This window comes from Nerophis lumbriciformis, linkage group LG07 (assembly GCF_033978685.3).
Source record: "Nerophis lumbriciformis linkage group LG07, RoL_Nlum_v2.1, whole genome shotgun sequence".
NCBI lineage: Eukaryota > Metazoa > Chordata > Actinopteri > Syngnathiformes > Syngnathidae > Nerophis > Nerophis lumbriciformis.
In genome coordinates, this window is record NC_084554.2 from 34082840 (window position 1) to 34095928 (window position 13089).

Below are 13089 nucleotides of genomic sequence, written 5' to 3' on the forward strand. Positions count from 1 at the left end.
AATCAAGTTATTTTTTTTGCCTTATCAGTAGATGGAATTGTACCGCAGAATCACAGATCGAGAGTCTTAGAAATGGATCCTCTTGATGACTCTCTTATAAAAATGGGAATAAATCACAAGGAGCCAGGTCGGTGATAATGTTCTCAGCCAAGAACTGTCAGAAACTCACAATGAATGCCCTGAGCATCCAACAACAGTTAGAAGTTTTCTTGCTACAACTCTCGCCTCTTCTCGCCAAATAACCAAAGCAAAAGCCACAGGATCTCTTAGTGGAAGAGCCATGTGGCAAGAAAACAAGGTTTTAGGCTTGTTACCATGGAACAAATGTGTCCCCTCAATTACCGTAACCGTGCAGCATTCATGCAGCTCAACAGCATGACGCTCGTCTGTAGCTATGACACACATGTGTTGTCAGCCATTAAAACAATAAGATGTTGAGTCATTTTCAGAAGATAGCAAATTGATATTGCTGTACAAGCTGTACACAGACTACTCTCAAGTATATTCAGGATTACTTTTGTAGAAACGCTTGCTGAAGTGTAAGGAATCTACTTACTTTGGTCAGATAAACATCCGAACTGACTGTAAAACCCGCACAAGCAGCTGTGTGGCAGGGTGGAGGGTTGAAAACTTAGTACATTTCAGGTTTGTGTTAAGACATTATACGCTGGGTGATGACAGAAAGAAAGAGGAGGAAAAAGGAAGAGAGAGCTCCAGTTTACCCTCGCTCAACAAGGAATGTATCCCTCCAGACTTTGGGTTTCCGGTTGGATTTGAATCTGGGGGGGAAAGAAAGAAGCACAAACCTTTTAGTCGTCAAAGGGTTCTCCCTATCTGATACAGCACGTCAGGCGTGCAGCTTGCACACATTAAAGCAAACTCAAGAGCTTGTAGGCTTTGCAGTTCCAGCATTTTTCCGCTTTTCTGCACATGAAATGTTCTCTAAGGAGGCGGTATCTCACTTTGCGTTTGTTTTTCCTAATGCCACAAACTAAATTGTGCAGGGGAGCGATTTTTCCACTCGGGCCCGGAGAAACAAAATGTTGAGAAAACAAATTGTCCTGTAAATTTCAGCAGAAGAACCTCAAGCACTTCTGTCTAACAGCTGACAGAAAGCAGCCACAAGCTTTTAAAGCTCACTCTGTGCAAAACTTGAGCAATAACAGCGCTGTACTGTACTGTGCTCACAAGTGTCCATCCACTTGTATATTAACCCAGTGTGTTTCTTAACCATAGGTGCTGGGGCCCACTGTTGGGCCGCCAAAAAATGTCTGTTTCTTAGCTGAGGTCCATATGGGCCGCAGCGGTAATCAGTTGTAATATATTTTTCCACCACTTGTGGCAGTAAGGATAATATCAAACAAACAGAAGACGGCTGGAGACAAAGTCATAAAGAAGTTTCTTAAGCGACAAAATTATGACTAAAGTGGCGAAGCTGTATTTTCATTTGCACCTAAATGTTATTGACAGTTTATTTAAAAAAACATATTACTTATTATTAATTTATTTTAGCACTGTGTAGCAAAATAGATTTTTTCTCAGTTTTTATGACGTCCCATCTTTTGCAGTATATTTGATTAGTATTTATTATCATTATCATTGCCCTTTCAAGCAAAACTGGACAATCATGCATTACATACTATACATTACCTTTTGCACTATATTAATTTATATTATGTGTTGTCAACTTTGTACCTTTTTTTTTTTTTTATTATTATTATTTTTATGTCATGTCATTGCCTGTCATTATTAATCAGTCTGACCAAAGCCTTGATAATACTCTGTGATCAACTAATTGTTTCATATCATTTGACAAGGTTTATCCTGTTAAACTGTAAGTAGGTTAAATATAATCATGGAATACGATACTAATTCAATGGTGATATTTTAGTGGGCCCTGGGCCCTTCTGTAGTGGAAAAGTTGGGCCCAGAGGTCAAAGATGTTAAGAACCCCTATACTAACCTATTGCCAGTCCTTTCCTGTTCCAGCAGCTTTAAGATAGACTTTCCATCCATGTCCGGAGGCGTGTCCAGCCCAGCAATGTGCAGGATGGTAGGCGCCAGATCAATGTTCAGCACCAGGTGAGGGTTTCTGAAGCATGCAGCATCATACATACATTAAGTGATGAACACCTTGCAGCAATAACATGTTGAAAGGATTGTGGTGATCTTATGGGGTTCCTTACACTGCACCGGGCTCCACATTGGGTCCCCTCAGGAAGAACGGCACTCGAATGTCAAAGTCATAAGGCATGGACTTGCCTTTGACGAGGCCAAACTGACCGATGTGGTAGCCGTGGTCGGCGGTATAAATGATGTACGTGTTTTCCAGCTCTCCAGTCTCCTCCAGCATTTCATAAACCTGCAAGAGGAAACAAGAAAAGAGGAAAATCGATGGAGAACACTCATTAGGTACACCGGCCTTTGACAGGCAACTCACCTTTTGCACAGAATCATCCACAGACATGAGAGTCTGCAGCCGTTTCCGGTGGAGGAAATTGGTGAACTCCATGTGGATTGGCTTCATAGGGCCAGTGTACTGCATGATCCAGTGCTTGTCCATGTTGGGGGCATAGTTGTAGCTGGGGGTGCTGCAAGAAACACGTGAGAGAATGAGCTATTTGCAAAACAGTGAACGGTCATGGTGGTAAGGTTATGAAATACATTGTCAGTCTGAAAGTAACAACACAAAGAAAGATCTCAGTTCCAAGCATGCAGGGACTTGTCTGTCACGTCTCTTAGCCCGCTGTCAAGTAGCAGGTGCCACAGTCGTCCGCCACGCTTGACAGGCGTCAATAGCGGCTCTGTTAGCAGACGGAAACGTCTTGATACTGGTCTGCCAGGACCGGCTCTCTGCTCGCACAGAGACGAGAGTCTCCTTGCGCCACAGCGCTCTTGGCTCAGACAAATCATTTGAGGGTTGGCACACGCTTGCGAAAATAAAAAGTTCTCCCCAACGCGAAGTTTGCATCAACGTCTGGACCGAGGAACTCAATAAGTCATGGTCATCTGCAAAATTGGGGAATAACATGAGTGAATAAACAGCAGGGAGGACGTTGAGTCTTGGTTATGGACGCTTCTCACCTGTGTCTCAAGAGGACCACATTTAAAAAGGGTACATGTGTATCAGGTGTACACTATTTTTCAACAAGTCCTAGAGGTCCCACAATAGCGTTTTGGCCAACATCTAGACTTTATGCTGCAATTAATAGGCAGTTTAAAAGTGTGTCTGCAGCTATAATGCCGATTAGCTGCGTTTGTCCACACCTGTCTCAGACAGTGTGTCTCCAAGAATCGCTATTTTGTACTTTATGCAATTTTTAGATATACACTAACTTTTCACTTGTCCAACAATGGAAATGTAAAAATGGGACATAGGGATGGTTATCCAATCCTGTACTTTTTTGGCATCGACCAAATCCTGACGAATCTACCGGTCACCGATTCATGTAAAATCCAACGGTGTCATGTTTTGGTACCTGGGTTGCGCGTGATGTCAGCCGGCTCTTTGCACTTCAGCACTTTGTTCAGCACTGAGAGCGGACTCAGCCAAATTACCTCCAGGTAATGTTGCAATTTTCAATGCGAACAAAGAAATTGACTCAAAAAAAGGCTACAACGTAAGTTAAGTAAGGCTCCACTTTTCCAAAAATGCGCAAGCTTGATGCTAATATACATTGGCTTTGCTATTGCCATGCTACTGATCAGCATTAGTGATTTTACATAGCAATTTTAACACCTCCAAATTTGTTGAAAACTTCAACTAAGATGGACTTTACAATCAAATAGGTAATAAGTACAATATTTACAGTATCAACACTTTCTGTGGCGCAACAAAAACAAAAAACTAACTACACACTACTGCCATCTAACATCTTGGACTTGCAACTGTAATTGCAACCTAATGTCATACCTGCAAATTACACTCAGTAATGTGATAATGAAACAAGCTTTAGCAACTGGACAGTTGTCATAATCAGCTCATTTTTAAATGTTGCAATAAAAAAGGAGATTTTACTATCAAACACAATTCTTATTTATCCACCCACACAAAACTACCGAAAATTGGTACCGTTGAGAAACCGTATCGGTTCAAAAGTGAACGGTACCCATACCTAATGGGACAGGAAGATACAATGTCAGCAACATTATTTGTGTGAGCTACAATGCTAACATTACAGTCGAGTTTTAACAGTAGCATCATGCGAGGTTGGTCTATTCACTGAAGAAAATGATCAAACTTACAGCTCCAACTTCTCTGGCAGATCTATAGGCTTTATTTTAAGATGTATAGCGAAGCCCTTTTTTTTTTTTTCTTTTTTAATTTAGCCATTTTTGATGTACACAAGGTAAGCTCATCCAATTAGTGGCGGGTCTAAGGTGGTATCATGTCCATAGGGAAACGTTTGTCCACTTTTGAGACAAGAGGTGCTCAAACAGGTGAGGTAGATGATGGATTTTTCTCACATTTAGGCCCAATCCAAATCTTCACCTTCACTCACGACTACTGGCCCTCACTCACTACCACCTTCGAAAGGAAGCAACACGTGGTAGAGCTTTGTAATCTTCCCTAAGAATTGGGACATCACTTGCTACGTCACTGCATAATTGGGGCAGTAAGCGAATACATAGTTACGTTTGCGCATACGTCCCACCTCGGGTTATCCCCATACCAATACTTTTGGACAGGTACCGAAATGTATATCCATATGTATTTTAATACTTTTCAAAATAAAAGGGACTACAAAAAATGTAATTTTTGGCTTCATTTTAACAGACAATCTTATGATACATTAAACATGTTTCTTATTGCACTCAAAGAACAATAGAAATTAAAAGGTATCAAAAACACTGGGCTTTTCCTATTGCATTCAAAGAACAATTTACAGTTTTACATATTACATATAGTCTACCATAATCTAGAATTAGGTTAGAATATCATAGAAAGCTTTATTGACATTATATTAAATGCTTTACTGTTAAATTAATCACACAAAATGGTTGATTATATGACCGAAATAAACTAATTTCATTCATTCATGATTTATGGTTGCCATATTTTATCTGTGCTTTAAGACAAATACAATAATTAGTAAATACTGAAGACAATACTATGACTAAAAGTACACAGATAAGACATGTAGCAGGTAAAACACACATTGATAAAAATGAAAATAAAAATATTTAATTTTTACGAAATTCAGTCAATTTACTTGCATTAATTTACGTTACGTGGGCGGTTTTGACTCCACTAATATTTGGCAACAAGCCAACCAGCTGTGTGCGTGCCTACGTATCTACATGTGCACAACAGGGGAGCTGTTAATCATATTACCTGTCACTCTTTACACTCCTTGTGCAGATCTGAATGCTGGTTATTTACATATTTCCATAAGTTTGAAGCAAAGGTGGTAATACTGTATGGCCACCTTTGGCGAGGCATGTTTTAAAGCAGTGGTTGCAGCACGGCGCTTCTGTGTTGAAAGCGTCACCTTTATTGTTACTTTTGAAGCTTAAACACCTCCATATTGCTCTTCACGCACCAGTAGAATTGCTTTTTTTTTTGCTATTCTTCCTCTCTACGATGTTTCTGCTTGTATGCGCTTTGCGTGGGCGCATTGACGCACTCATGCGCTTCGGCTCAGCAATGTAACCGCCGCACGGAAGCATGTGTGGATGGAAAAAAAAAAGTACCGGTATTTTTCAAGGGTAGGAGTACATTTTTAATTCATTAGTACCTTGGTACTTTATTAGTTGTGGTGTACCGAACAAGCCTAGTCCCAACATTACATAACAACCCGGCAGCCACAATCGACAACTGTTGTTTCTTGTGAATTTTTCAAAGGTATGCAATGTTATTGTTTTCACATTCGCAAGCTTTTTGTCAGTATTTTAGCCTAACGTTAGCTAGAGTGGCTAGCTGGCTAATGTAGTAAACTAACGTGTGATATATTATATAACTTATCCAGAAATTTGAGATTTTTTTTCTGGCCCTCCCTGGGCGAGTCGGCATCTAAAATCCCTCTTTCTGAAGGGCTAGATTCATACCCCCTACCCTTTGTTATGCCCTCTACCCCGATATGCAAAGAGTATTGGGACACCACTACCCTCACGGGAACGCGCAAAATTTAGGGATAGGGCTAAAAATTGGGGTGAGGGGGTGTATTGGGACTGCTCATAAACAGGCTATAAGGACAGAACATTATAAAAAGTCCCTTATAATAGAGGACCATTAAACTAAGAACTGTAGACTATGAATATAGTGTTTATTTCCCTATAAATCATAAGAGGGCCACTTTCCGCTAATGGAACAAGAAGACTTAATCAGGTGCTGCCTTTTGCTTTGTGAGAAGAGTGAACTCCTCACCCACCTAGCCTACACGGGCGGTCTAATAAGCCCAACAAAGGGACCCATCCATGGCCGACGGGCCAACAAGGTATGGGGCCCCCCGACACCAAGAGGAACGAGGAATGTGGAGGTCAACACCTGCCACCTGTTACACACGCTCACTTGCTACTTTATTGGATGCAGCTTGATAAATGTAATAACACAGAATCTCTGAAATAAATCCCCCTGTCATGACAACAGGATGTTTTGCCGTTTGATGGCATTAGCTGTGGATTACAACAAAATAAACATAGACACATCCATCAACGCTATTGTGTGCTGCAACGAGACGCTGCAGGAAAACCTGTGTTTAAAACGAGGCACAACCATGACAGTGCAGGGACAGGACAGGGTTTGAAATAAAATGATGAAACTATACTGCTTAACATCTCAAATTAATGCACTGGACTAAAGTCTAAAGAAAAATACTATTCAAAGATGAAAAAATACATTCGTATTGTGTAAATTCAACAAATTATGACCATGTTTTTGCATACATGACACAAGCACATACCCCTTCGGTCACCCCGGGGGCCTCTGCCCCACCCCCGTCACATGGAAGCTGGGGCTAAAAATAAATTAATAATGCCACAAAGGCTGCTCCAAAGCACACAATGCATTCCTCCCGGCCCCGGGATCCACAGGGAGAAAGTACTGATTGATATGGACAGGGTCAGGAAGTCCTATGTGAATCACACAAGAGGAGGAGGGAGGCCAGAGGCACCAGAAAACTCGGAAAGACACTTGGAAAAACATAGGGAGGGAGGGAATGAATGGAGCGATGCAGCAACACGAGAGGTCGAGCAAATAGACAGGAGGGAAGTGGGGTAGAGACAACATGGGTGGAAGTGACAGGATCGGTAGGAGAAACTCTCTGGGTGCATGTTAGAGCCCACCCAGTGACAGGACAACATGTTGTGGTTGTTAGCACCATTTATTGTACGTATCTACTATAATGTACAGAACAAATCAGGATTATGTAAATAAATGATTTTAATAAAAATAAGGAATGTATTTTGTATATACAGCAACTGTTGAGCTTAATTGGTTGTGTGATGGAGCTATTAACTCAAAACACTTGTATCTCAAACCAACATTTCCCAATGAAATTAGTTGAAATCAATTGGTTTGGTGCTTTGTCCCCCTAAAACAGCACAATTTTAATATGTCTTTGAGATAAGAAATTTTGTATGAAATCAATACAATAGAATTCAGTACCAAAAATTACAGTTTCTCCCTTCCTTCCCATGGTTGGAAAAAATAGTTATGTCGACCTCTAGCTAAAAGCTAATGCTAGAGAGTAAGCCCAGGTGTAAAAGGGTTCACTGTGACATTGTCTATGGCAACTAATGGCGGGGATGCTTGTAACTCAAATTTTTGCTTGCAACTTAAAGCAGAACAATTAGCCAAGAGACAGTTATTATCTCAAAACAGCTAATATTGGGCACTCTTAAATTGATGTACCACTGTATTGTCAATGCCATTCCAAAGAGCATAGAAAGTCAAATTAACACGCACAATATGTTTCTTCTAGTCAAAAATCCTCTATATAAAAGCAGCGCAGTGTTGCAAAAATGGTAGTAATTTTTTTTACCAACTGTAAAAATGATTGTTGAAGAGTCTCTATAGTGCTCTGCTGTTTGTAAGAACCTTCTGCAAAAACGCTACCCAAAGATTATCTATATAACAAGAATGCTATGGTGTTTTTAGGATAAGCTGCAAAAAACGTTTGGATTTGAACTAAAAGTGAGCTGGCCGGATTTTATTCTCCTGCCGGATTTGGTTGAAAGGCTGACGTACTACACTTCAGACTGGCTTATACTCACATGTGCTGAGATGCGTTGGGGAAAAACTCTGCGTACTGCGGCGCCGAGTCCTCTGGGCCATGAGGGGCGGCGTGGCTGATGACCATCATGACGGGGCGATGAGGGTACAACCTCTTGGACATGCGGAAAAAGTTGATGCTGTCGTTGGTGATGAGATCGGTGAAATAGTCCTTGGAAAAGAAGAAGAGAGTTGTTACCGCCATGACACGCTACTATTATAAAGAGGGTGTGATGCAGGTTCATAGAGTACACGCAGAACCAATCTGTGGAGTCAACAGCTGGCAGTCTGCCAGTGTGTGTGTGTGTGTGTGTGTGTACACAGTGTAATGGTTGTTCCCCTGTCTGGGTATCCCAGTGCTATTAAATGTGACACCACTTGATGTTGTTATGATAGCTCCAAACCTCATCTCTGAGATCACAATGCTCTGTATCCATCTAGTCCTAAACTCCTTTATGTCCAACGAGTTACAAGAGAAATGAGGTGGCCATCTTGAAGGGCACACTGAATGTAGAAAAAGCTTGGCCCCAAAACACGTTTCCACAACAACGCATTAGTGTTACACTTTGTCAAAACGTTTATTCCAGACACGGTGTCGTCTGCTTTTTTTAAATGCAGGCTGGGTTACACCCCGAGTGTTTGCCAAGTTTCCAACGGCAGATCAGCCTTGCTACCTGCAGCTGAGGTTGTTGCCTGGCATATGAGACACGTGGAAGGGTGTGCCTCGTCCACAATAAAATGCAGGATTTGACTGAAAATGCCAGAAGTAGCTTTGGCAGCCAAGGCTCTAGGGTCGAGGTGGCAGCTACTCGTGCATGAAAAGTCTAGTGTACAGTCATGACTGTAAATGACATTTACGGCGCCCCCTATGAGTTGTGGTCAAAATACTTTGGAAGACATGCTAGCATACAAGTAATTTTAAGTTTGATCATCATTAGACAAATGCTCAATGACCTATGGGCAAATAGTGAAGAGCCCCTGTAAAGAAAATATGTTTTTCAACCAATCTTGCTCAAATTTTACGAACGGTTGCTTGTCAGTGCCCTGAAAGGTGGATACCAAATTTAATGGTTATTTGGTTAAAAACTTAGATTTCAAGCCAACTTATGAGGGTTTAATAAAAATACTATGATGTATTTGTCCGAAAAATATTAGCACAGGAAACACGGGTACATGTTTTGCCCTATTTCCCCCCTACCGTGTGCCGTAGTTGAGTTCTATAAAAATGCATTGGGTCATAAATGTGGATGGATGTTCCAGGCCAAGTGTATCTTCCCAAAAAGTATTGTGATGCTGATTAGTAGAAAGTAGCGGCCGTTCATGCATGACTTCATTTCACAATTTCTTATTTCCCCATTATAGGTGAGGGTGGCTTTGAGTTTACAAGACTCATTGCAACACAATGACCCCGTGTTCAGGCTGCACTGTTTGAAGAATGTACTGACAGGGTCTAAAAAGAAGGCCTAGTGGTTGTCCTGGTGGTGCAAGTTCACCATCTTTTTAGCACCAAATAGGAAATAGAGAGTTCATTTGCTTCAAAAAACCACAAACTGCTGACCATGTTTGAGTTCTGTAAACACCTCTGCCCGCAACCTGCGGGCAACCTTTACGCCTCCATCCAAGGTGGCAGAGGAGTCGCTGTGTAAACATTTGTTTGCTCATCTTTTGCACAGCCCGTCACGAAAGCTCACACATGTTCCGACGATAAATCTCATGTCCGCAAGATCACGAACTCTGGGGAGATGTTGGCACGGGACTGCGAACACTCACTGACAGCTCTTAGGAAAACACGCAAGGAAGATGGATCCAGGGCCGCAAACAGACAGGAACGACCACAGAGTTCATCTTCGGGGTAGGTCGGTGGTAAAATTAAATTCCCTCACGTTCCTTTTTTTAGCGCAAAAATCACACCAATCCAAAGGTGGTGTTTATCCCACCCGACATTGACTTCTCATTTAGGTGCCTAATTGTTACTGTCTAAAAGTTGAGGTAGGTTGAGTCATCGAAGTCATCTCATGCCCTTTAATTCCGTGAAAATTCTTTCAAACTTGGATCACAACATTGTGATAAGAGAAGTGCTCCAGCGTCTGGATTTATACGAGGAACCTGTAATTTGTTGGTGCAATAAAGGGAAAACAAATGCGTGGGACGACATACCTTGGCATAATTTGCACCGTGTTTCTCCTTGTAACCATTCCGACAGACTGTGTAATTATAGAAGCGGGAATTTTTGATCAATCCGACCCATTCGCGCCACCCAGGCGGGATGTAGCTGCCGTTGTACTCATTGAGGTACTTGCCAAAGAAAGCTGCAAAAGAAAGAGAATTGACTAAATCAAAAAGTGTGCGTTCATATAGTTTTGTACAGAGAGCCAGTCTGTCCAATGTAAAGGCTAATTGCAGACTAGCGCAAAAAACGCAGGCCAAGCGGCATCCGCGAAGGACCCCACCGAGCTGCCCGGTCTACCGCCTGCCCATTACTCACGTAGACACGGTCTGATGAGACTTGACAATGACCTGGCAGGCTTAGCATGTTTGCATTTCTCACAGCAGACAGCCAGGCAGGCAGCGCGGTGGAGTCGAGCTTACTGTAAAAAATGCACTAGCTGGCACTGGTCTGAAGTGAGTCTGCTAAAGGTGAAGGGAGCATAACTTGAAGAGTTACACGTTCCCATAAAAAAATGTATACTGCATTGAGCTCAATAAACTGAATATAAGAAGGTCCCTCCTTTTTTAATTAGGAAAATTAAGATAAAATGAACTAATGTTAGTTTTTATGCATAAGCCTTTAGAATACAAATATTTACGACTGTTTTCTCAGTAAAACGTGCAGCCTTAATTTGATGAGTCATTGAAATTGACAGACTGTGCATAAACTTGTGGACAAATAGCGGCCATGTCATTGAACTGTATGTAATTGTATGCTTTGATGTCACTACTACAGATATTAATCAGGATAGTGCCTGATGTGTTACTCTGTCTTGTTGAACTTGTGGGAGGAAAAACGGACCCAAGATTTACAGAAATTGATCATATTAGACATATTACAATTGAGTCAAGCTTTGCTATGACATTAAGGTCGCATAATTGACAGTTGTGGTGTGGGAATTTTTTGAAAATCTAGAACAGATTTGTTGATTTTCGTTTTGTGACTGGTAGAAAATAAAGAACATTAGGAATTTACATTATTTTACACAATTTAGCATACAAGTTTTTTTTTAAATTATTTTGATGATTTTCGTTTTGTGACTGGAAGAAAATAAAGAACATTATTTATGGGCATGACCTACTAAAGGTTTGTGTGTACTAAAACATGTGCAAATTTGATAGAAACGTGTGCACAAAGGATTGCGCCTCTTTAGTGAGCAGAATAAGGAGTGCAATCCATTTAGACTGGGTCTAGCCTCAGAATATATGCTAATCATCAGAACTCCCACAATACTGGGAGGAAAAGATGCAAACAATTATTATGCACACGCAGTTTGATTTATCAAAAATAAAACAACTGCTAACACCATTTTGCGTCTTTATTTGGCATGCGCAACCTGGCAGTTTGTATAGCTGTGAGAAAGGAGGCAATCGTGCTGCAGCTCCGTCCTACGTATGCTTGCCAACATGTATGGACTGCCAAAAATAAAAATACAAGAAAAATCTATTCAGCAATATCATATTACCATTTAATTGCTGCTGGATGACTTCGGGAGCTGATTAAAACTAATTCAATTGATGCGTTTTTGTGTCTTCCGGCGTTATTTTTTCTAATGATGTTTGTTTTTCATACAGTGTATAAGATATTAACATATTGTATCCCTTCTTGCAATATGCATTTTCTTCTTCACATTCGCAGTCAGTGCTGCAGCCTCTCCCAAGAGCGCACTAAAGAAAGAAAAAATAAGTGGTTTCATTGTAGGACTGCTTCTAAAATGCCCATAAAAAGTAGCACATGCTGCTTGTTTGAAAACATAGCAATAGGTAATGATCGAGTGTCTCTGTAGTGAAAGCCCTGTATAGTCCTTGTAAAAACCTAATTTAAGTGGTCTGCACCACTTTTGAATTGCACACGCACTGTTAGTAGATAACACGCAACGCTAATAGTACAAACAATTTTTATTGTTTTCACACGCTGTTTAGAGTGTGATAGTTGGATTTTATTAGATCAGGCCCTATGAGTTTATATTTATCTAGCATGTTTTAGCACACATTTAAAAAAAATATTTTGTTGATTTTTGTTTTGTAAATGGTATAAAATAAAGAATATTAGTAGTTAACATTTATTTTGCCTATTTTAGCAAACAACAACTGTGCTCTTGCCAGGTATTTGCTCGTAATCACATTTTTCGGTGCAGAACATTCGGTACTCGATATATCTGCCTATAGTCATGCGTTTACTCGCTAAACAAATACAATAAAGCCACAGCAGGAAAACACTGTTTGGTAGTTAGTTCTGTATGTACCGAACCCTGATTATGGAATACCATTATTCGCTAAAATAACACTAGAAGTCCTCACTAGACATTGTCTACTTAAGAAAACAAACATCCTTGTCAAACCAACCTGTCCTGTAGCCGGTGTTGTTGAGGTAGACTGCGAAAGAGCGCGGCTCGTGCTGAGCTTGCCAGGAGGGTGACGAGCAGTTCTCGTTGTTGGTGTAGGTGTTGTGGTTGTGGACGTACTTGCCCGTCAGCATGGAGGAGCGTGACGGGCAGCACATGGGTGTGCTGACGAAGGCATTGGTGAACGAGGTACCTCCGTCCTCCATGATCTTGCGGGTTTTATTCATCACCTGCAGAGAGCCTGGGGAAGGGGGAGGTACGGAGTGGAAAAACTGAATAAATGGGCAGGCCGTTTTACAAGAATGGTGGCTTTGCATCAAGTAG

The 13089-nt window shown here is 41.1% G+C and overlaps 1 protein-coding gene across 4 annotated transcripts in view; it reads right to left on the reverse strand.

Annotated features, from left to right (window-relative positions):
- The window catches only part of sulf1 (sulfatase 1), a 147369-nt gene that overhangs the window by 21446 nt on the left and 112834 nt on the right, over positions 1-13089 (reverse strand). For all 4 annotated transcript variants that reach the window (XM_061965410.1, XM_061965409.2, XM_061965411.2 and 1 more), the window contains 7 exons: positions 12767-13006; positions 10370-10521; positions 8215-8384; positions 2441-2591; positions 2187-2362; positions 1964-2092; positions 723-779 (listed from right to left, as the gene is read on the reverse strand). In XM_061965410.1, the coding sequence (XP_061821394.1) occupies positions 723-779; positions 1964-2092; positions 2187-2362; positions 2441-2591; positions 8215-8384; positions 10370-10521; positions 12767-13006 (1075 nt within the window). The remainder of the gene's footprint in view (positions 1-722; positions 780-1963; positions 2093-2186; positions 2363-2440; positions 2592-8214; positions 8385-10369; positions 10522-12766; positions 13007-13089) is intronic.